General features: G+C 45.3%; 1 protein-coding gene across 3 annotated transcripts in view; it reads left to right on the plus strand.

Annotated features, from left to right (window-relative positions):
* Nucleotides 1-22,072, plus strand: part of LOC147631594 (E3 ubiquitin-protein ligase SINAT3-like) — a 57,614-nt gene that overhangs the window by 24,013 nt on the left and 11,529 nt on the right. For 2 of the 3 annotated variants that reach the window (XM_086808111.1, XM_086808110.1), the window contains one exon: nt 10,502-10,816. In XM_086808111.1, the coding sequence (XP_086664237.1) occupies nt 10,592-10,816 (225 nt within the window). In that variant the 5' untranslated portion in view covers nt 10,502-10,591. The remainder of the gene's footprint in view (nt 1-10,501; nt 10,817-22,072) is intronic. The other variant, XM_086808112.1, reaches the window with a different exon arrangement.

The raw sequence follows: 22,072 nt of genomic DNA on the forward strand, positions 1-22,072 counted from the left end.
TCGCCATGGGATGGTCATTACCCTTTGGCACGTGCTCGGGAACTCCAAGGGCAGTCTGAGATCACAAATACCATGTCTAAAAATGCAATGCTTCAAAAGGTTCGTGATTTGGCAGATTGTCCTGGGCCTAGTACACGGCCTTGTTGATTCCTTTTCTGGGAAGGCTTATGAAAATTGTACAATGGAATGTAAAGGGTATTTCTTCTCGCCAAAGCAGTTCAGGCTTTGGCGTACAACTTTTTATCATGGTTGGGATGTTTTGTGTGTAGTTGAACATAAGCAGCATAAGTCGGCTGGCAAAGCCTATGTATATAAGGGGTTTCGTGTTTTCTACAACGGACATCTTGCTTCGCAGTCAGGTGTTATGTTTGCTGTTCATGTTGGAAATCATGGATCTAGGACTAGGCTAGCCTATGGAGGCTCAAACATAATGCTAAACATGATTATAAACAAATGACAAAAGCAATACAAAGCAACACAAGATGCACTTACTTGACCAAGAGATTGTGTACTTGAGAATGAATTGTTGTGTTACATTACATTGAAATGACCCTTTATATAGGTCCAAGTACCATATGGGCTTTGCCTTTGCATGTGGGATAACTCCTAGCCTTCACCACATTCATCCACATCCCTTTGACCTTGTCTATGATATGACATAGATCACTTTTTCTAACACCCTTCCTTGATCATGGCATATCATAATGCCCTTCCTTGCTTCTAACATTACATGAAAGAAAAAGCTTAACTCATAAGGAGTATAGCTCTATAGTACATAAAAGAAATTAGCATCGCTCATAGGGAGCATAGCTTCTACATTGCGAAAAGAAAATGACATGTCATGAAAAACATTCCTACATGAAAACATTCCTCTCCCATACCCCATCATCATCATAGCATCATCATCATCATATCCATGAACATTGTGCCTCATGTGCACCATCATGTGTTGAGCATGGAAACCCAACTCCCATCAATCCCCCCTTGTGGGTTACATGGCCAACGTAGGAGAACTGTGAGCATACATCATATCACATGACCTACATCATCGGTGGTCAGAGGTGAACATACATAAACATTTGGGTAAGAGAGGGCATAATTCATTTGTCATTATGACATGTGAGCCATGACATAAGAATCAACATAGACAACATCTTGTTCATCTTCATTGACATCTTCGTCTTTGTCTTCATCCATTTTTGCATCTTCATCTGCATCTTTATTTTTGCATAGCATCTTCTTCGTCCTGACATTGCACATAGACTGTGCGTGCATTCCCATCCTTGAGGCATCGGCATAATGCATGGAATTTTCCAAAAAAGAGGTATAAGAACATCCTTCCTTAAGTGCCATAGGAACAACCTCTTAAATTACTTTAAGGTTTTTAAACCATAGTCTCAAAATAAGATTTTTTTTTTAAATTAAAAGAAAACTGCCAGATTTATTCCATCGGCGCTGCGCTGATTTCGGATCTGATTTCAGGGGCTCCACGCTGCCGATTCTGGATCTGTGGTGGTCAACGTCTTCTTCTTTGTCTCGCCGTTTCTGATTTCTTGTACTGAGGAGCTGAAGAGCTCGTGTTGGTTGTTGCTGCCAACTGCTGCCAACTGTGTCGAGCTGTGCGTGGAAATGGTTGAGCTTCTTCTCTGAGTGCTGCTGCTACTTTGATGCGTCGCGCTGCTTCGTGCTTTTGATGTTTTTGCCTGCTGACGACATTGCTGTACGCCGTTTCGTTGACTGCTTGAAGGAGCCGCCTGCTGCTGCCGGTGTGAAGCTGCTGCTTCTTTTCTTTGCTTGGCTGTAGTAGCTGCTACTGCTGCATGTGGGTTGGCCTTTAGGTTGAGCTGCTTCTTCGTTTTCTGCCTGCTGCCGCTTCTGCAAGCTTGCTACGCTATCGCTGCGTTTGATGCTAGTAGTTGCTCTGATTGACGAGTGGATGCCCGCCGAGCTGCTCTTGCCCAAGAGCTGGTTGTTGATTGAGCCGTCTCTCTGTGTAAGCTCTGCACTGCTATCACTCTTCTTCTCTCTTTGCTGTGAGTTTCTTGTGCAGAGGATATTGTGCTATAGCTAAGAGCTTTGATGAAGCTTACCAATGAAGCTTCTATATCATAATCAAATGCTAAGGATCTCCTAGACCAAATCTATAGCTCCTAAAATGAGATCCTAATAAAACATGTAAAGGAGGAGAGAAACCCTAATGCAATGCTAACTCCTAATGAAGAGACTAATGCAATGAGAGGAATTTAATCTCAATTTTAATGCATACTTACATGGTCAAGGTTAGCAGCTTCCATTTTCGGGCCACTCCCAAGGCTAAGTAAGATTGCATTAAAAATACTACTCATCATAGCCTAGCTTAACCTAGCTCTGATACCATGTTGGAAATCATGGATCTAGGACTAGGCTAGCCTATGGAGGCTCAAACATAATGCTAAACATGATTATAAACAAATGACAAAAGCAATACAAAGCAACACAAGATGCACTTACTTGACCAAGAGATTGTGTACTTGAGAATGAATTGTTGTGTTACATTACATTGAAATGACCCTTTATATAGGTCCAAGTACCATATGGGCTTTGCCTTTGCATGTGGGATAACTCCTAGCCTTCACCACATTCATCCACATCCCTTTGACCTTGTCTATGATATGACATAGATCACTTTTTCTAACAGTTCGTTCGCAGTTTCAGCCTTCTCTTGTGATTCAAGATGTTCATGGAAGATTTCTAGTGATACAGATTGTTTGGGATGATACGCCTTTATGGTTGTTAGGGGTGTATGCTCCAAATAATGCTCGTGCATGCCGTTTGCTGTGGAATGACTTGTGTGCTCTTTCAATCTCTCATCCTGGCTTTGTGATGGGAGACTTTAATATGTGTGTCTCCGGGGAGCAAGCCACGTCGCCTCATTCTGTAATGGATGGCCCGGAGAGAATGGCGTGGGAAGCTTTTGCAGCAAGGTCGCTAAAACAAGACATGTGGTCTTGGTTGCATCCAGATGAAAGGGGTTACACTTATGCCTCACAACAATTTCGGGGCACTTATGCTAGATTGGATAGGATGTATATTTTACATCAAGATCTCTTTTTGCCAGAGGTTCTTACTATGATGGTGGTTGATCAGCAACAGGTTTTGTCGGATCATTGGCCGCTTGTGTCTGAAATGGTCTATCATCCTGTGGATGCATATAAAGGCTTGTTGGGACGCTTGCCTTTGCGCTTAAATCACACTTTTTTGGAGCATGAAGTTTTTGATGTGTATATGCGTCAGTTGATATGACATTTCTCCACAAGAGTGTCCATGGTTGATTATCATGCTTGGCCAGTGTTCCTTACCAACACTCGGAAATTGGCGCGGCACTATGGTCTTGCTAATGTCTCTATACAAAAACAGCATGTGGCTCTTCTTGAGTCGCTTTTAAAGGGCTTGCAGGCGTTCATGTTTACTGACTCTATGGATGCTGAAGTTGTGGATGCCATAGAATGGCTGAAAAAGGAGCTATCTAGGGTGCAGGAAGCACAATATGTTCGCTTTAAACTACTTGCACGTCTTGATGCTTTGCGGAATGCTAACTGTCAATCTCATCGCTTCTATGATAAGTTGCATCAAAAACATATGCGTGAGAATATTGTTAGGCTGATGGATGCCCAAGGCAACCTGGTTACTCAACCTTCTGAGGTTATTCAGCATTGCATCAGGTTTTATGAAGATTTGCTTGCCCCTCGAGAGGATATCTCGCCGGTTGTCCTGGCTGCAAGGGAGTCATTGTTTGTTGAAGTACGATATCAAGTTGACCCTGATGTGGCGGTTCAGCTTGATGCTCTTGTTACTCAAGGGGAAGTGGAAGCTGTTCTCTCCAAACTTCCCATGGGAAAGAGCCCTGGTTGGGATGGTTTGACAAATGAGTTCTTCCGAAAATATGCAAATCAGCTTGCAGAGCCTTTGACGCTTATTTGTCAAAGGGTTTGGGATGAGGGATATATGCCTGCCGATTGGAAGTTGGGCATACTTCGTTTGTTGCCCAAAGTCTTTTCGCCTACTTCTTTGGCTCAATGGCGCCCAATCTCACTTATGGGTATTATGTATAAAATCTTTACAAAGATTTTTGCCAATCGCTTGGAGAAGGTGCTTCCTACTCTTATTCATCCATATCAATATGGATTTGTGCATGGCAGGAATATATTGCATAATATTCTTAATGTTCAAATTAGAGTGGATTATGCCAAGGCAAAGAAGCAAGAGATTGTGATGGTGCAGTTGGATCTTGAAAAAGCTTTTGATCATGTCAGCTGGTCTTTCCTTTCTCAATTAATGACAGCCATGGGCTTTGGTCCCAAAATGGCTAATTTGGTGCATTTACTTGGCTCTGGCTCTATCACGCGGATTATGCTCAATGGAGGACTTTCAGATGGTATTTCTCTCACCCGTTCTCTCCGGCAGGGCTGTCCTCTTAGCCCTCTTTTCTTTGCCATTGCCACTCATCCTATGTTATCTCGCCTAGATGCTATGGCATCGCATGGTGAAGTGGTTGGTTTGCATCTCTCTCATGGCAAGCAATTGGCTGCTCAAGTCCTTGCGGATGACACTTTTATGTTTCTCAGGGCCGAAAAAGCCAATATAGATCGAGCAATGGAAGCTTGGAATAATTTTGCATTGGCTTCTGGGCTGAAAATAAATTCAACAAAATCAGCCCTCATTGTATGCACGGAATTTGATCTTGAGGCATTAGGGTGGCAAGGCTGTGTGGTGCATACAGGAGACATTGTTCGTCATCTTGGGTATCCGGTGGGTGTGGATGTGGACCCCCAAGCGCTTCTTGCTTGGATTTTTGCTCGGATCTCGGATAAATTTGTGTATTGGAAAGCTCAAGGGTGGCCTATGCACGTGAGGGTTAAGGTAGCTCAGGTTATTATGCTTAGCATGATTTCCTATTTTTTGCCTTTGCTACCTTGGATGCACAAATCTCTTCTCCGTTTGGTTGCTCCCATTCGGTTTATGCTGTGGAAGAGGCAAGGAAATATTATGGGTCAAACATGGATAGCATGGAATCACATTACGACGCCCAAAAGAATGGGTGGGGCTGCTTTACTGGATGTCCGCTTGCATATGGTGGCGCGTAGGTGGGGCTTTTTCAGGATATGTGTTTGCAGGAGTAGCCTTGGGTATTCATGGCTTGGCTTGTGACTTGATTGAGTTGGAGGGATTGTCACATGGACGGACACGTGTGCAGGCTTCATGGTGGGACATTGTGAATGCGGCTCATCCTGTCCGTATTCGCTCATCTCACGTTTTATCGCATATTCTCCTTTCTTGGCATGAAGTTCTACTATTGGCTCGGTGGGATCCTGGTCATGAAAGACTACTTTTGAACTCTTTGCAGTTCGAAACATTTGTGGAGTCGTGTGTCATTGTTTTGCTGCTTTGGCAGTTTTCTTCTCTTCTCTCAGCTCAGCTACTGGATGCAGATGTTATTTCGTTATGGTCTACGGCGGCTCGGCTGGCTCATCTTTGATGCTTTTATCTGGGATGCTTATTTGGCTAGGAGGCTTTCTTATTAGTGTACAGGTTTGAGGTCATGATCCTTTAGAGGATCTTTTGTGGGGTTTTTTTTGGGGCCATAGGTTCTGTGTGAGCCATGTGGCTGATGTACATGTTTACATATAATATAAAACACCATTTCACGAAAAAAAAAAAGAGAGAGAGAGAGAATGCCATGTGCAGGTGTGTACATGTGAGCGAAAGAAAGAAAGAAAAGAAAGCTATATTAACGTCTACAAAAGGCCAAAATGACCTATGAGACCAAAAGGATTACATCATGTCCATGGAATACATCATGGTGGGTACTAAAATGAAATGAACAAAAGTGACAAAGCTAAAACGCTAGAGCTGATCCATGTACAAAGAGCATAGGCTCGCATATCATCCTAAGATATCCCGCATGGGGCACTGCAACATGGCATTCAAAGTGGTAAAGTTGAGCCGGTGTGAGGGAGTCTTGTGATGGTGTAAAATGATGGCCCTGATCCTCCTATGGTGATGCGGGCGTGGGCCTTTGGGTCGAGGTCGTCGACCTGTGCATAGCTCGGTGGCTTTGTCCCGTGTCACTCCTCTCGGTCGGGCTCCTACATCAGCTTGGGTCCAGGTGGGCCTACGTTTGGGGAGAGAGAGAGAGAGAAATGAAATGAAATGAAATGTTATATTAACGTCTTCGAAAGGCCAAAGTGACCTATGAGACCAAAGTTACAACCATGTGACATCTGATACACTGTCTGGAAAAGAAAAGAAAGAACTAAAGGTAAGTAACATGGATACATGAATACATGAATATGGGGGAGTACAAAAGTGACAGTGAGTACAACAGTATATGGCTAGAGTTGTAATCATCCTAGGAGCTCTAGCATGGGTCTTTGCCGGATGGCCTGGATATCTGTCATAGTGAGATGCCTGGTCGGACGAGCCCGATGCCTCGCAATGATGCTCTGAATCCTCCGGTGTAGGCACCGTCTCCGATGTAAGGATCCGCGAACCCTCGGGCATCTGGATCTGCCCAACTGGATAGCTCTCTCAACTAGAGTCCCACGGGGTGCCCACTGCTGGTGGGCTGTCGGCTGTGTGTCCTCCCGGGTAGTCCCTCTAAAGAAGTCAGTAATCTGTCTCTGTGTGGACTCCCTGCCAGTCGGGCGTCTGCTCCTGATAATGGACTCTCTGAGCCTGCGGATCTCCAGGAGATAAAAACCCAAGCATTGTTGATCACAATAGTCCATGACTCTAGCCAGTGGTCCAAATCCCTCTCTGAAAAGGCAATGGTAGCATCCTCGAATCTCATAATATGCTGTGCAGCGACAGATGTAGTGCTCCTCCGTCTCTGGCTCTATCCAACAAATCTGACAAATCCTGCCCCCTAGAGGTATGCCTCTAAATCTGCCTGTCTCTATCTCTAACTGATGTGAAGAGGTGCAGATCTGCCCAATGGCGCACCTCAATCCATGAGACAGATGGGTATCCATGTAGCTCGGTCTAAGTATAAAGCCATCCTCAGTGGTGCAGAGAAGATAGTCTCTATAGAAAGCCATCTTCGTCCCCAACTCTTGTGAGGGCTCTAGCCATGTCCTCCTAGTGTCCAACTGAATGAGGTCCTGTCTGATGACTCTACTAATCTCAGAATGTCTCAAGGTGCGAGAGGGTGCCTCCAGAGAGTACTGGAAGGGTGGAAGTCTGTCTAAACTGAACGGAGCTCAAACCAGGATGCTATCTGTGCATACCATCATGAAGTGTCTCCCTCCATGGCTAGCTGATGAGAGGACTCTAAAGCAAGTCGTGCATACCGGTGTCAGGGAAGCTCCCAGGTGCTATGAATGAAGGACACTGAACTGGCAAGAGCCTCGACTACGATCGGTGGTGCTCCCATCTCGGCTCTGATAATCTCATGGGGTACCGAGGCCTTAGCTCGAATCATCCTGGAGATCATGGACACAAGTGGTCTCTCCATCGATCTCCATCCATCGTATGTGCGTCTTGATTGTCTGTGAGGATCTAGGCTAGGCCCCCAGATTTGTACTCCATATAGCATAGCCGATGTGACCAGCGTGTCAAAAAGCCACAGCTTAGTGCGTGGCTCCTGAAACTGTTCCTGTGAGCACATCCTCTCTAGACCTCCTAGTGCTGCATATCCTCTAGTCAATCTGGCCTCTGCTGCCCCCCTCATGGAAAATGTGGGCCGAGTGAACACCACTCCAAGATATGTGTATGAGTCAACATACTCCATTGTCTCCTACCCATATGTGAAAATAGGCGCTGATCTCCAGACCCACTGAGCTGTAGTGTTAAACACCATAACCTTGGTCTTACCAAGGTTAACTGAGAGCCCACTGTCCTGTGCATAAGCATGTAAAGTATCCAAGTGCCTCTGCATACCCTCTGGTGAGTCTGCTATAAGCACAATATCATCAGCATATAAGAGCAGAGGTATCCAAATGCCAGCCAACTGGGCTCCTCTGTCCCCTCGTGTCCCAATATAATCAGAGATCTCATCAATGTATAGTCCAAATAGAGTCGGAGAGAGCGGGCAGCCCTGTTTCACCCCTGTAGTGGAGTGTAGTGGCTGGGAGAGACCCTCTGAAGTCCGCACCTGCCAACTACTGTCTCATAAAGTGCCATAATACCCCAAATGAGCTCACATGGAACCCCCAAGTCTTGCAATCTGTGCATTAGTCTAGCTCTGGGCTGCGGAAATCCACAAAGCCCAAGTAGATCCTCCTCCCATGTGCTCTGCCCTCCTCAATGATAGCCTAGACTAGTCACAGGCAATCCCCACCTTCCGGTGGAAGAGAGAGCACCACTGGTGTTCCGGGACCGTGCACTACGCTGGTGTTCCCGTACTAGCACTTGGCTCTTCTCAACCTAACGATGACTGAAAAGCTGGTCCTATGTAAAACTGGCAGTGAAGATCATTCTTGGGCATGAGTAAGGCTATGTTGATGACTTTGGGAATTGCTATAATAGTAGCTACACTCCACGGACTTCGCCCACGGGTACCAAGTAGGCACCAAAGAAGCGACAAAACTAGTGTGCATGAGCACCAAGGGCTGGATAGCAGGCACACTTCCTCCTCTAGAGCACCGTATAGGTGTACGGTAGTTATGCCAGAGTACGGCCACCAAGGGTGAATGTACATGCAATTCCTGACGAGTTGGGGAATACCGAGCATGAAGGTAAAGAGAGGGTTGTCTGCAAAGTTTGCGCTCTCTTCATGTTTGATGATTGTACTATAGATCCTTTCATCTCCTTGCAAATGGCAGCTACCTTGGGCATTAAGGTACGGGACTTGGGACCCCAAATTGAAGGAGAGGCCGCCTTTGTGGACAAGAAGGTGCAGTTGACTTGGGATCTCTTCATGTTTGATGATTGTACTGCAGATACTTTCATCTCCTTGCAAATGGGAGCTGCCTTGGGCATTGAGGCATAGTCACCAAAAACGAGAAACGGGAACGGAAACATTCGAGGAATGGAAATGGGGAACGAGTTTTTAGGGGTGGAAACGACCGTTTCTTGTGATGGGAAACGAGAAACGGCCATGGAAATGGATGGGGTCCTGAAACGTAGAAACATGTTTCTAGGGACTAAAACGGCCGTTTCCTGTGACTATTATAAGCAAGTAAATGAGCTGTTAGAGAAGGGTTTGGTTCACGCTCTCCAGGGCTTCCAGTGCAACAGAAGGATGATTCCTTTCGAATGTGCATGGATTACTGGGCTTTAAGCAAGCTAACAATCACCACGCATGCTAATCAGAAACCGGTTTCCAATCCCATGCATAGTACCTAGTGCTAATCCTTGGGACCAGGTTAGGGGAGCCCTAAGATTAGGAGAAAGCAGGCTAGTACGGGCGATTAAGGTTATTATTAATAAATTGATTTGTGTTACTAGATTTGTGGGGTTGTAACACTTGGTATCAGAGCGACCTAAATGTGGAAGGTATCGCGATGCATGGAATAAGTTCTCAGTAAGCTTTTGTGTTTTGCTTTCCAGCGATTTGCAAGAACCAGGTATTCTCTATGCTTTTATGCTAAGGTTGATTTGATGCATACTTGTCGAAGGTATCTATCTACGCCATGCTTACGTTTTCATCTCAAGAAAAAAGTTTATGCTTTTCAGGGTTCTGCTGACATGTCATGGTACATGGTTTCTGAGAGAGGGGGAAAGATGTGAGAATCATGCGTGTAAGAGATGTGCAGAAAAAACCCTCAATAGAACCCTGATACCTCTTTAGTTTTGACTCCCAGATAGGCTGCGATTTATACTCAAGGATCTACCCTTGACATGTCTTGTCTACGTGGAGGCAAGGGGACGAGGAGTTGCTGGTCTGAAAACTGTGGCAGAGGGCTGATTGCAGCCTGCACACAGTAACTTGTGTGGGGGGCAGACGCGTGTCATGCGAAGAAAAGCATAACAGGCCGGCTTCCTACGGGGCAGCAATAGGCCAGGCTGCGCAGCAGAGAAGTGGGAGAGAGTGAACCAGGGGCGGCGAGCCAGAGGGGTGAGCAGTCAGCACCTCTAGATTGATGTGCGCAAGTGTAACGACGGGGGGTTACTGGGCGTTTCCTCGAACATCCAAATTCTTACCATGCTGCCACGTAGCAGCCTCGTGAAACTCTTCCTTTATATAATATAGAGAAACTTCTAGATAGTGCGACTTTAGTTGTTTTTGGGGATTCTAGAAGGGGGGCGCTTGTTTTTTTCTGTTCACTTTTATACAGACTTACTGGTGCGCACACACACACATACATAAAAGTTCGTTTTCACCACTTGGTGAAGGCCGGCATTCACACCCAAATTGATTCACTCTCAGATTTTTTGAAAAGAAAATATTCGTGGTAGGCGTTGGGTTTGTCATTGGAGTCTTGAATATAATGCCTATTGGCTTGAACTTTTGTAGCGCTTGATTCTCAAGTAAATACTGTCTTTACTTGGTGCGGGACTTATGAGAATCTTTTGATATAAGGTACTGTACGCTTCAGGAAGATTGGGCCTTGTTGGTTGACTGGTGGATTAGAAGTTACTGGCACACAAGTTTACTGCATGCAAAAGCAGTATGGCTCCGCTGAATGTCTGTTTGGAGGTTCCAGAATCTCCTGTGCAAGAGAGCGAAAGTGGCTCAAGTGTGTTAAATATATCAGAAGTTGATGCTGTCACTGTTGCTGTCTCAAAGGTCTTCATATCTGCACCTGGAAAAACAGGCTTGGCACCCACTAGCAGTGTCCATGAGCTGCTGGAGTGCCCAGTTTGCACCAACTCAATGTATCCACCTATTCACCAGGTGAGCTAATTTTTAAGGGCTTTCATTTTCATTACATTTCTCCTCACTAGGTTCCATTTTTGAGATATGTGAGTGTTCGATAGATAGATAGTGTAGAGTACTTGTGCCTATTTGCCAGGGTTATGGAAATGGAGAGAGAAGATTGCAGCACAACTCAAAACACAAGCGCATACAAGTAGCCATAATTCTATTGTTTGTATTATAAACAATCAAAATGTTTACAACTAAATTCTACGGTGCTGTTGGATGCTATTGCCCACCGCGACGCCTGCTGCATACCTGTTTCCCACACCTTCAATCAGCTCTCAAATGGTTGCTCTTGATTTTGTATCCAGAAAGTGTGAGATAAACAAATGAGGATCCAAACCTGCTTTTGATAAAAAAAAACATGCCAAGTTGTATTCAGGTTGGCCAGCCCTTTTTACCCCTCAAAATAAATAAAAAAATCATTCCAAATGCTTTAATATTGTGCCAAGGGTTGTCCCATCTGTGGGTCCCTTTCTTGGGCCTTCTTGGGCACCTAAAAGGCTGCCAAATCGCTCCCCATATCAGGCCCAAAAACCTGGCTGTCCAAACACAATCCAGAAAAGTTGTCCACCGCGGCCTACTTGTAGGTGTGTCACAGCTAGATAGATAGATAGATAGAGAGCCACACAGACACTCTCTCTCTCTCTCTCTCTCTCTCTCACACACACACACACACACACACACATAGATTGATAGATCATGTTGTGTCTGCTGCCGAGGCCTAATAGCTATGAGACACCTATACAAAGGCATGTCATGGATGCACAAAGGGGGGGGAGAGAGAGAGAGAGAAAGAAAGATATATTAACGTCAAAAGATCCGAAGGGCCTATGATACCATGAATAGTACAATGGTACCATGGTCATACAATGGCATGGAAAAGCGAAAAAAAACATGAAAAGTGTAAATTGAAACATGACTCTATAAGCCTCCTAATGGCATATGTGGCTATGGTGAGGGCATGTCATGTCGTTGGAGAATCTCATGGACCTATCTCTATGTGGTGGAGATCCTTAGTGCTCTCGGTCAGGGGTGCCTAGCATGTAAGAGAGAGAGAAAGAATTTATATTAATGTCTTCAGAAGACCCCAAAGATCTGTGGGACCATCAGTAATATAATGGCACTATGGATGTACTGAGGCAAGGAAGAACTGAGAAAGAAAGAAGGAAAGATATATTAACATCTGCGAAAGACCCTATGAGACCAAAAGTCACAATGAATCCATGAGTAACTGAATCATGGAATAACAAATCGAAAATGAAACAAGAACTAAACTAAAACTGAGCTATCACTGTAAAATTGTCAAAGAAAGCCATGTGTGCTACACTTAGGCTCAACTGTAAAAGTGCAACACATCCTCATAAATAGAGATACAATCCATGGGGGCAATAAGAGTGTGGCAGGGTCAAGTGTCACGGGTGGTTGTTGACAGGGCAATAGGCTTTGTGTCTGTAACTGTGTACTGGCTGTCTATATCCATAGTCCGGGGTGGTGCTCTACTCTCGGTTGCGGCGGTCTGGATCTTTGGATCTGAGTAGCTCTCTCAAGCCTGTATACACTGCCTGGTCTGTCTCACCGGCTGGGTATCCCTAGAAGGCACTCTCTGGTGCGTGGTGGTGGAGGTAGGTGCACAGAAGCTCGTGATGGGTAACTGGGATGTGTATGTGGGCTGCCTCTGTCTCATGTGAAGTAAGTGGTCTCTGTGCCGCTTGATCTCTAGTAGGTAAAGCCCCAAGCATCTCTCTAGGCATGTGCATATGTAGTGCTCCTGTGTCTCCACGTCCAATGTGCACAGGAGGAAGATCTTGTGCTCTGGGTATATTTGGTGCTCTTCTTGTCTCCACCCTGATTTGGTGTCACATGCACTCTGCACTCAGTGCATGGTGACAAGATGGCTCATCATCAGCAGTACAACATCTGTACATTATTAGAACCCAGTAGGATGATATTTGTCGTACGCCGTGACCCCATTGTACATCCTCAGTCCAGGATAAGTTAGGCACGAGCTATGTAGGTCATTCCTCAGCCTTAGCGGGTCAGTCAATCAGTCAAGTCCCTTGACCCACTTGGAGAGAATCATTCATGCATGTAGAGTCAGTAGAAGCCTTAGGGTTTGCATCAGAAAGCACTCTGCATCCTGCATAATATGCATTCATATGCTTGTGCATCATTTAGAACATCCCTCCTAGCGTGGGGGCATCCTTGGATGGTTCGATTGCGTTCCGGCACGACCACCGACTTCAGCATCATGTCTACAGAAGAGAGTACTCATCAGCCGGAAGACGTCTCCCCCGAAGGAGACCATGTTCTTCCGCCTACAACAGACACCATAGCTCTTCTTAGAGCTTAGAACCAGCTGCTCATGGAGCGTCTTCAACTCTTGGAGGCCGCAGCAGCACATCCTTCTCCGCCTCCAGCAGCACCCGACTACACCTCCCTCTTCTTTCAGATGGATCAACAAACGAGAGAGGATGAGGCCCGAAGGAAAGAAGAAAAAGCAGAAAGACGGGACTACGAGGAAGCCGAACGCAGGATCAACGAAGGTCGACGTCAGGCTGAACTCGCTGCTCGGGAACACCAACGTGAGCTTGATGAACGTATGTTACTCGAGCACCAACGAGAAAAGGAGGCCATACACTTGAGGTATCACCAGCTCTCCTCAGTCTCCCTAGTCATAGGTGTCACCAGCTCGCAGCCCGCAGCAGCATCAACCACCATCATTTGCAGTCAACCAAACTTCAGTAAGTATGATGGTAAGTGTGATCATTCATCAGTTAGTCAATTTATTCATAAGTTTAATGCTCATTTTCCATTAGCTAGGATCACAGACCCACAAGATAAAGTCCACTTAGCGGCGCCCCATCTCACTGGTGAGGTAGTCACTTGGTGGCAGCATTGGTCTAGTATTCATACAGACTAGGCCACAGGTGTCATAGCCTTTGACTGGGACATCTTTGTCCATGACCTGAAGACTAGATTTCTCCTGCCCCAGTACATGACTGGTCTGAAAGATGAGTTCTATGGACTCAGACAGAACGGATCCCCAGTGCTTCAGTTTTTCGGAAAGGTTATTACTTTAGCACAGCAGTTAGGGCTATTTGCGCAGGCTAAGATGGAGCAATTCATTCGTGGATTGGACAACATTCGGTTCATAGTTCGTAACTTTGAACCAAGTACATATGACTGGGCTCTGACTCTCGCTCAGAATGAAGAAATGAAGTTGAATGGGGTAAGCCCACGCAGTTATCTCCGTCCAGTACCAAACCCCTGTTGGGTTTTATGCTGTGTATGCACCCAGAGGAGTGCTAGTGATCATCAGTAGATTACTGGGGCACTTTTTACTTCAGTTAGTGGAGGTTTTTTCCCCCCAGTTTAGCTTAGTTTCACTTATAACAGTTTATAAGTGTTTTGGTCCACCTGGCACATTTTATGGCCGGACATGTGAACACATCTTTTAGGTCACTTCATTATGTGGCTATTGTACTTCACATTATCATAATTGAATACACAAGGAGTCGTGTTCTCTCTCTCTCTGCTCTCTACGTTTCTGTTTGCAGTACCTCCAAACCCTAACCCTAACTGCTGAAAGCCTTCATTTGGTATCAGAGCTTCGAGGTTGGCCTGCCCTGCCCGTACTGCTCCACGTGGCCTGCCGTACTGTTCCGTACATTGCCCTGCGCGAGTATCTGCTCTGTACTCTGTCCGTATTGGTCCCCGCCACCAGCTGCACCAAAGGTACAGGTTTACGCGTGTTTTGTACTGTACACGTCAGCTGCAGGAACAGTCGCTCTGTTCCGTACAGGCGCCTGTTTTGCTCCGTATACAGTCGCCCAGTCCGTACAGTACCTGCAGGTGACCTAAACTTGCCGTGTACCTGCTCGCCCAGCTCCGTACAGCACTAGTCGACTGTTTCCGTACTGTACTTGCTACGAGTACCTGCAGCTACCTGCTACGTGTACCTGCAGCTACCTACTACGTGTACCTGCTCGCTCTGCTCAGCACAGTGCTCTGTACAGTACCAAGACTGCAGCTGTGTACATCCGCCGTACAGTCATCATACCTGCAGTGTGCTCCGTACAGTCATCTGTACTTGCACAGCACAGCAGTCCAGTCATCCGTACCTGCACAGTACAGTCGACTTGTACCTGCAAAAATCAGAGTTGTGGTAAGCTGTACAAGTCTTGAAATTTGAGCATTTTTCTCTATGAAAATTTTCTGGTAGATACAGGCAGATTTTTCTTGCAAAGAAATTTCTATAGGTTTTTTGCAAGGTTTTGGGTGCAGTAATTTTGGGCATTTTTGGGCATTTTGGCACTGTGTAAGCCATTCGTGCTGCTCTACTCAGTCAGTGGTGCATTGTTTTGCACATTCAGAGGATTGAGAGTGCAGGCATATTTGGGTTAGCTGTATTCAGTGGAGTACAGTTGCCTTCAGGGTTCTTGCTATTGGGTTTTTTGATACACAGGTACAACATTGTGCATTGGCATAATGGCAAATCAACAGCAGAGTGATGTATTCACGTATTTGTCTAAGGAAGACAAGTTGGACGGCATGAACTACTCCTTGTGGAGTTTTATGCTGAGAAATGTGCTCGTGGCAAAAGGTCTTTGGGATTTTGTTAGTGGTGATGAACCACGTCCAGGTCCATTGGCTCCAGAGACTCCTCCCCAAGGGGGTGCTCGTGGATGAGGACAACAGGTACAGGCACCAGGTCAGCCATTGCCTGTTCAAAGAACAAATGCTCAGAAGACATGGGATGCCAGAGATGCACAAGCCTTGTCACTCATTGCATTGTCAGTACAGAGGTCTATTATACCTCATATTCGTTCAGTTGGCTCTTCACGGAATGCATGGGTGACTTTGGAGCAAATGTATGCTGCTCGTAATGAGGCTCGAATCTCGTTTTTGAAAAGAGAGCTAGAAAATGAGAAAATGCATGAAGGAGATGATCTGTCTAGCCATTTAAACAAGCTGCAGGATTTGAGAGAGCAACTCATCAATGTGGATGAGATTATTCCTGAGACACAGCTTGTGTCCACCATCTTGAACTCTTTGCCAAGATCTTACTTGGCTTTTCGTACCTCTTTGAACCTCAGCATGAGGAATGCTGTTGAACCCGTTAAGTATCAGGAACTTGTTGCTCTCTTGCTACAAGAAGAGCAAATCAGGAAGAATATGAATATGAACACAAGTGCTGAACAAGCATTTACTACAGGTCAAAAAGGGAAAGGCAAATCTCAGCCAAAGAGTTCAAATCAGAATTCAGGTGATGGTGGTTCATCTTAGGATACCAAGAAAGGTGATGGACAGCCCAAGAAGAAGGGCAAATGCCATTACTGTAAGAAGCCAGGTCACTACATCACAGAGTGTAGAAAGAGGATTGCCAAAGAGAAGGCAAAGGAATCTGGCATGTCTGTAAATGATGCCTCTAAAGCTCCTCCAGAGACTGCTTCTTTTGTTGAGGACAAAAATTACTGTTTCTATACATGCAGCTATGATGCCTCTTGGTCTTCACAGGCACTCAGTATGACAGAGCATGCATGTACTTGGTATTTTGATAGTGGTGCTTCAAAGCATATCACATCTCGTAGGGATTTGTTTTGTCATGTAGGCTCTGCCCCTGTTGGCAAAACTGTTCAGTGTGCCAATAATGCTTCATATCCAGTTCGTGGCATTGGGGAGATTCAGCTCACAGCCATTGATGGCTCTATTCTTCGCCTTACAGATGCCTTATATGTACCAGGGATAAAGAAGAATTTGTTGTCCATTTCTTCTTTAGCACACTGTGGAATGCAAGTGCACTTTGATGATGACAAATGCATGGTCAGAGACAAAGCTAATGCTTTGACCTTGATGCTTACTGGTACATTATGTCATGGACTTTATCAGTTGGATGCATTTCAGCAAGTGGATCGGTCTGCTTATAATGCATTCACTCTTACTTGATGCGGAGTTATGGCATGCTCGCATGGGGCATGTAAATTTTGGTAGTCTTATGCTTATGCAGCGACATAACATGTTGACAGATCTACCTCTTATGGAGAAGCCTCTAGATCACATATGTGAAGGATGTATTTTGGGAAAAATGCATCGGTTTTTCTTCCCACGTGATCAGGCTCTACGAGCAACTGCAAAGTTGCAGCTTATACACAGTGATCTTTGTGGTCCCATGCAGACGAAGTCATTAGGAGGTTGCTTCTATTTTGCTACATTTATCGATGACTTCTCTCGTATATGTTGGCTCTATCCGTTGACACAGAAATCACAGGTATATGATGCTTTTTTGGCCTTTGTAGCACTTGCTGAAACAGAGTCAGGATGTAAGGTCAAGACTCTCCGTTCTGACCGAGGGGGGGAATATATGTCACACATGTTGAATTCCTTTCTTGAGAGTAGAGGTATCAAACATCAGTATACTACTCCTTATACTCCACAGCAGAATGGGGTCGCAGAAAGGAAGAATCGGTCACTCATGGAGATGGCCAGATGTATGTTAAAGGCAAAGAAGCTACCACATATCTTTTGGGTGGAAGCTGTCATGTGTGCTTGTCATATTTTGAATCGATGTCCCACAAAGGCATTGGTTTCCATTACTCCTTTTGAGGCTTGGCATGCCCGCAAGCCTTCGGTATCACATTTTCGTACTTTTGGGTGTCTTGCATATGCACACATACCCAAAGAGTTGAGGAGGAAGTTGGATGATAAAGCCACAAAATGCATTTTTGTTGGGTATAGCCGTGAGAGCAAGGGCTACCGGTTATATGACCCACTATCCAGGAAGATATTCACTAGTCGGGATGTAATTTTTGATGAAAAATCAGAAATATCCATGGCTGGTTATGATGCAAATCAGGCTGAAAATGATGTGTTTGAAGGTCTACTACCTGTGGAGTTTCATTCCATAGTTGGTGATCCAACTCATGAGGGTACAGGACAGCCAGCAAATCATGAAGGTGGTGCAGAAATTCAGCAGCAAATTGAGCCAGAAGCTGAACCAAATATGGGGCAGTAGGCACCACAGGTCAGACACATACCTAGATGGTATTTGAGGACATTACAGGACAGCCATCTAGAGGGTCCTCTTGCTGGTCGTACTCGTAGGGAGACAAGGACCAATGAACATGCACACATCATGGATTTGAATATGGTTATGGCAGCCAGTTTACAGGATGATGATGAGCCTGATTTATTTGTGGATGCACGAGACAATGTGCATTGGAATAAAGCCATGCAGGATGAGCTTGATTCTATTAAAAGGAATCAAACATGGGATTTGGTTGATCTGCCCAAAGGAAAGAAAGCCATTGGTATTAAGTGGGTCTATAAGTTGAAAAGACATGCAGATGGATCCATTGACAGGTACAAAGCCCGTCTAGTTGCCAAAGGCTATGCATAGAAGAAGGGCATTGATTATGAGGAGACATTTGCTCCTACATCCCGTATGTCGACACTTAGGTGTGTCATTGCATTGGCTGCACATCGTGGTTGGGTTGTTCACCAGTTGGACATCAAGACTGCTTTCCTACATGGGGACCTCGAGGAGGAAGTTTATGTACATCAGCCCATAGGTTTTGCAGAACATGGTCATGAAGGGAAAGTATGCAAGCTGAAAAAGGCCTTGTATGGTTTGAAACAAGCTCCACGAGCTTGGTATGCAAAGATAGATGCTTTCCTACTCACTCAAGGATTTGTGAACAGTCCATCAGAAGCCACCTTGTATGTACAGAAAGAAGAGAAAGATCTGCTGGTCATCAGTCTTTATGTAGATGATCTCTTGCTCATGGGATCAAATGATGACAAAATTGCAGCTTTTAAAGAGATACTGCAACAGACATTTGACATGTCTGATTTGGGGCTCGTACACTACTATTTGGGCATACAGTTTGTGCAGGATAACAGAGGCATTGGGTTGTTGCGATCTCGGTATGTTGCTAAACTTCTGGAGAAGTTTAAATTTCAGGATTGCAAGCCTATTAGCACTCCTATGGAGCCTGGGATGAAACTTTCACTACAAGATGGCAGTATATCTTTTGATGCCACTACATATGCTCAGGCTGTTGGGTGCCTTATTTACTTGTGTACTACACGGCCAGATATTCAGTATGCCGTATCTCAGTTGAGCAGATTCATGCACAGCCCTCGATGTGACATGCAGTTATACGCTTACAGTGATTCAGATTGGGCTGGTGATTTTGATACCAGACATTCCACCAGTGGAAATTGTTTCTTTCTTGGCTTTTCACGCATTTCTTGGCTAAGCAAGAAACAAACCACAGTGGCCACTTCGTCTTGTGAGGCAGAGTACAGAGCCGCCTACACTACTACTGTTGAGTGTGTTTGGCTGCGTTGTCTCATGACTGATATGGATATTTCAGTGGAGGAGCCTACACCTATCTATACTGATAGTCAGAGTGCCATTGCTGTGGCCAGGAATCCTGTGTTTCATGCTCGCACGAAACACATTTAGATTCACTATCATTTTGTTCGGGAGAGACTCCAGGCAGGTGATATCAGTCTGATCTACTGTCCTACAGATCAGAATATGGCAGACATCTTCACCAAGGCATTACCACGTCCGAAATTCGAAGCATTCCGCACTGCTTTGAATTTGTTTCCTTTTGGTGGATGATATACAGTGATCACATATCACTCCAGGGGGGTTTGTTGGGTTTTATGCTGTGTATGCACCCAGAGGAGTGCTAGTGATCATCAGTAGATTACTGGGGCACTTTTTACTTCAGTTAGTGGAGGTTTTTTCCCCCAGTTTAGCTTAGTTTCACTTATAACAGTTTATAAGTGTTTTGGTCCACTTGGCACATTTTATGGCCGGACATGTGAACACATCTTTTAGGTCACTTCATTATGTGGCTATTGTACTTCACATTATCATAACTGAATACACAAGGAGTCGTGTTCTCTCTCTCTGCTCTCTACGTTTCTGTTTACAGTACCTCCAAACCCTAACCCTAACTGCTGAAAGTCTTCAACCCCAGCAGCAGCAATCAGCTGCACAGACAGGGAAAGGTAACGCTTCTTCTAAAGATGCTAAGAAGGACGGTAGTAATAGCTCGAGTTCAGGGGGTAAGAAAGATAAGGAATCTAAACCTAAGAAAATCCCTGATGAAAAGGCTAAAGCAGGCATTACTGGAGGTTATCTTCCTCGAGAGGAGCAAAGGAAGTACCAGCCAGAAAATAGATGTTTTTTCTGTCATATTATAGAGCATGGTAAGAAGGATTGCCACAAATGGCAAGTGGCACAAGCTGCCAAAGCTCCTTCTGCCACAGTTGCCACAGCCTCCCTAGCTCTTCCAGCTCCGCCTACTTTTACCTTCTATGCATCCTATGCCATCCGTGGTATTTGATGCTAAGCAGGAGGGTGAGAGCGATGCTGCTCAGAAGAGCCTCATCCGAGCTTATGGCTCTGCCTAGGGCCGACAGTTTGTAGCCCTTTTCGATATGGGTAGTTTTGAAGACGCCATCTCTCCCTAGTTGGCTAATAAATTGAACTGCACATTAGTCCCATATCATCTGGATGTGGACGGGTTTACACTTGGTCTTCGCACCCACATTTCCCAAAAGGCACAACAATTTGCCTTTGAAGTTCAGAAGGCCTCATTTCAACGAGATTTCATCGTCTCACCTCTGTTGGGGTGTGACATGATCTTAGGAATTCAGTGGTTCCGTCAGCATGAGCCTATTCCCGATTGGGAGCAGGACACTTTTACTATTTGTAAAGGTTTTCCTGAGCGTGTCATGATTCATGGGGATAGAAGCATTCTTGGCATCCCATTGATTTCGCATCTCCAGGCCAGACGAGCTATCCGCAAGGGAGCAGAAGGAGCACTCCTTTATGTTCGTGCTCAAAGAGTCCCTCCCTCATTAGTAGCATCCATTACATCTTCAGTCCCTCAATTAGCAGACCTCCTATCCAGACATCAAGACATTATGCTTAGGGACGATCTCCCGCCCTGAGGACCATCACATTGATTTGGTCCCTGGATGAGATCCTCCTAGCAGGTTTCCCTATCGTCTTTCCAAGACTTTAGAGAGCGAGTTAGAAAAGCACTTATCTGAGCTTCTCCGAGCCGGATTGATTCAGCCTTCTTCCTCCCCATTTGCTGCGTCAAGAGTGGTTACCATCAGGTCCGCATTTTTGAAGCTGACATTCCAAAAACAGCTTTTCGGACAGAGCGTGGTCACTACGAGTTCGTAGTCATGTCTTTTGGGCTTACAAATGCACCTGCAACCTTCAATAAGATGATGTCTAGGATTTTCGCAGTCCACATTGGGAAGTGTGTTTTCATATTCCTGGATGACATACTAGTCTTCTCAGCCATTGCGGAGCATCATGAGAAAGATGTGGAGAAAGTCTTGCAACTTTTACGAGATAATCAGCTCTACATAAACGCCAAAAAGTCTGTCTTTGGTGCTAAGGAAGTTCAATATTTGGGCTACATCATCGGTTTCGATGGGATTAGACTGGATCCATCAAAGGTTCAGGAGATCTTAGATTGGGACATTCCTAAGACTGCCCAAGAAATCCGCTCATTCGTAGGTCTTTGTTAGGCCTATAGTACCCATGTCCATCATTTTTCCAACCTTGCAGCACCTCTTATCGACTTGCTCATGGGGGTGAAGACTCGCAAGCAGAAAGTCTCAGTTACAGGCGAGGCGCTTGATGCATTCCGTGCACTCCAGAAAGCTGCCTTAGAAGCACTTGTATTAAAGTTAGCATCATGGGATGAACCTTTCGAGGTCATCACCGATGCCAGCAATGTAGCCATAGGTGCAGTCCTCCAGTAAGACAATAGACCCGTGGCATATTACAGTAGAAAGTTGGATGTCGCCGAAAAGAATTATTTGGTATATGACAAAGAGCTTTTGGGTGTGATCACATCGCTCAAACATTGGAAACCTTTTCTTTATGGATAGGCTTTCACAGTGAAAACAGACCACCAAGCACTTAAGTGGCTTCAGACTATGCCAAGTGCCTAGTGGAGTGATCGATAGGCCAGGTGGAGTCAAATCTTCCAACAGTTTGGAGGTATGATTGAATACATCCCTGGTAAGCATAACCCAGTAGCAGATGCTCTTAGTCGAAAGGCCAGCATCTAGGAAGTCCAAGAATCTACCATTCTCGAAATCACGAGGAAGGACTTAGATAGTATGAAAGACCAATATGTCGACTCCCTTGAGTCTGGTACTCAGTACAGTTTGGCCCTCAATTCT

Source organism: Cibotium barometz, chromosome 14 (genome assembly GCF_041138505.1).
Source record: "Cibotium barometz isolate CiBa-2024 chromosome 14, ASM4113850v1, whole genome shotgun sequence".
NCBI classification, from domain to species: domain Eukaryota; kingdom Viridiplantae; phylum Streptophyta; class Polypodiopsida; order Cyatheales; family Cibotiaceae; genus Cibotium; species Cibotium barometz.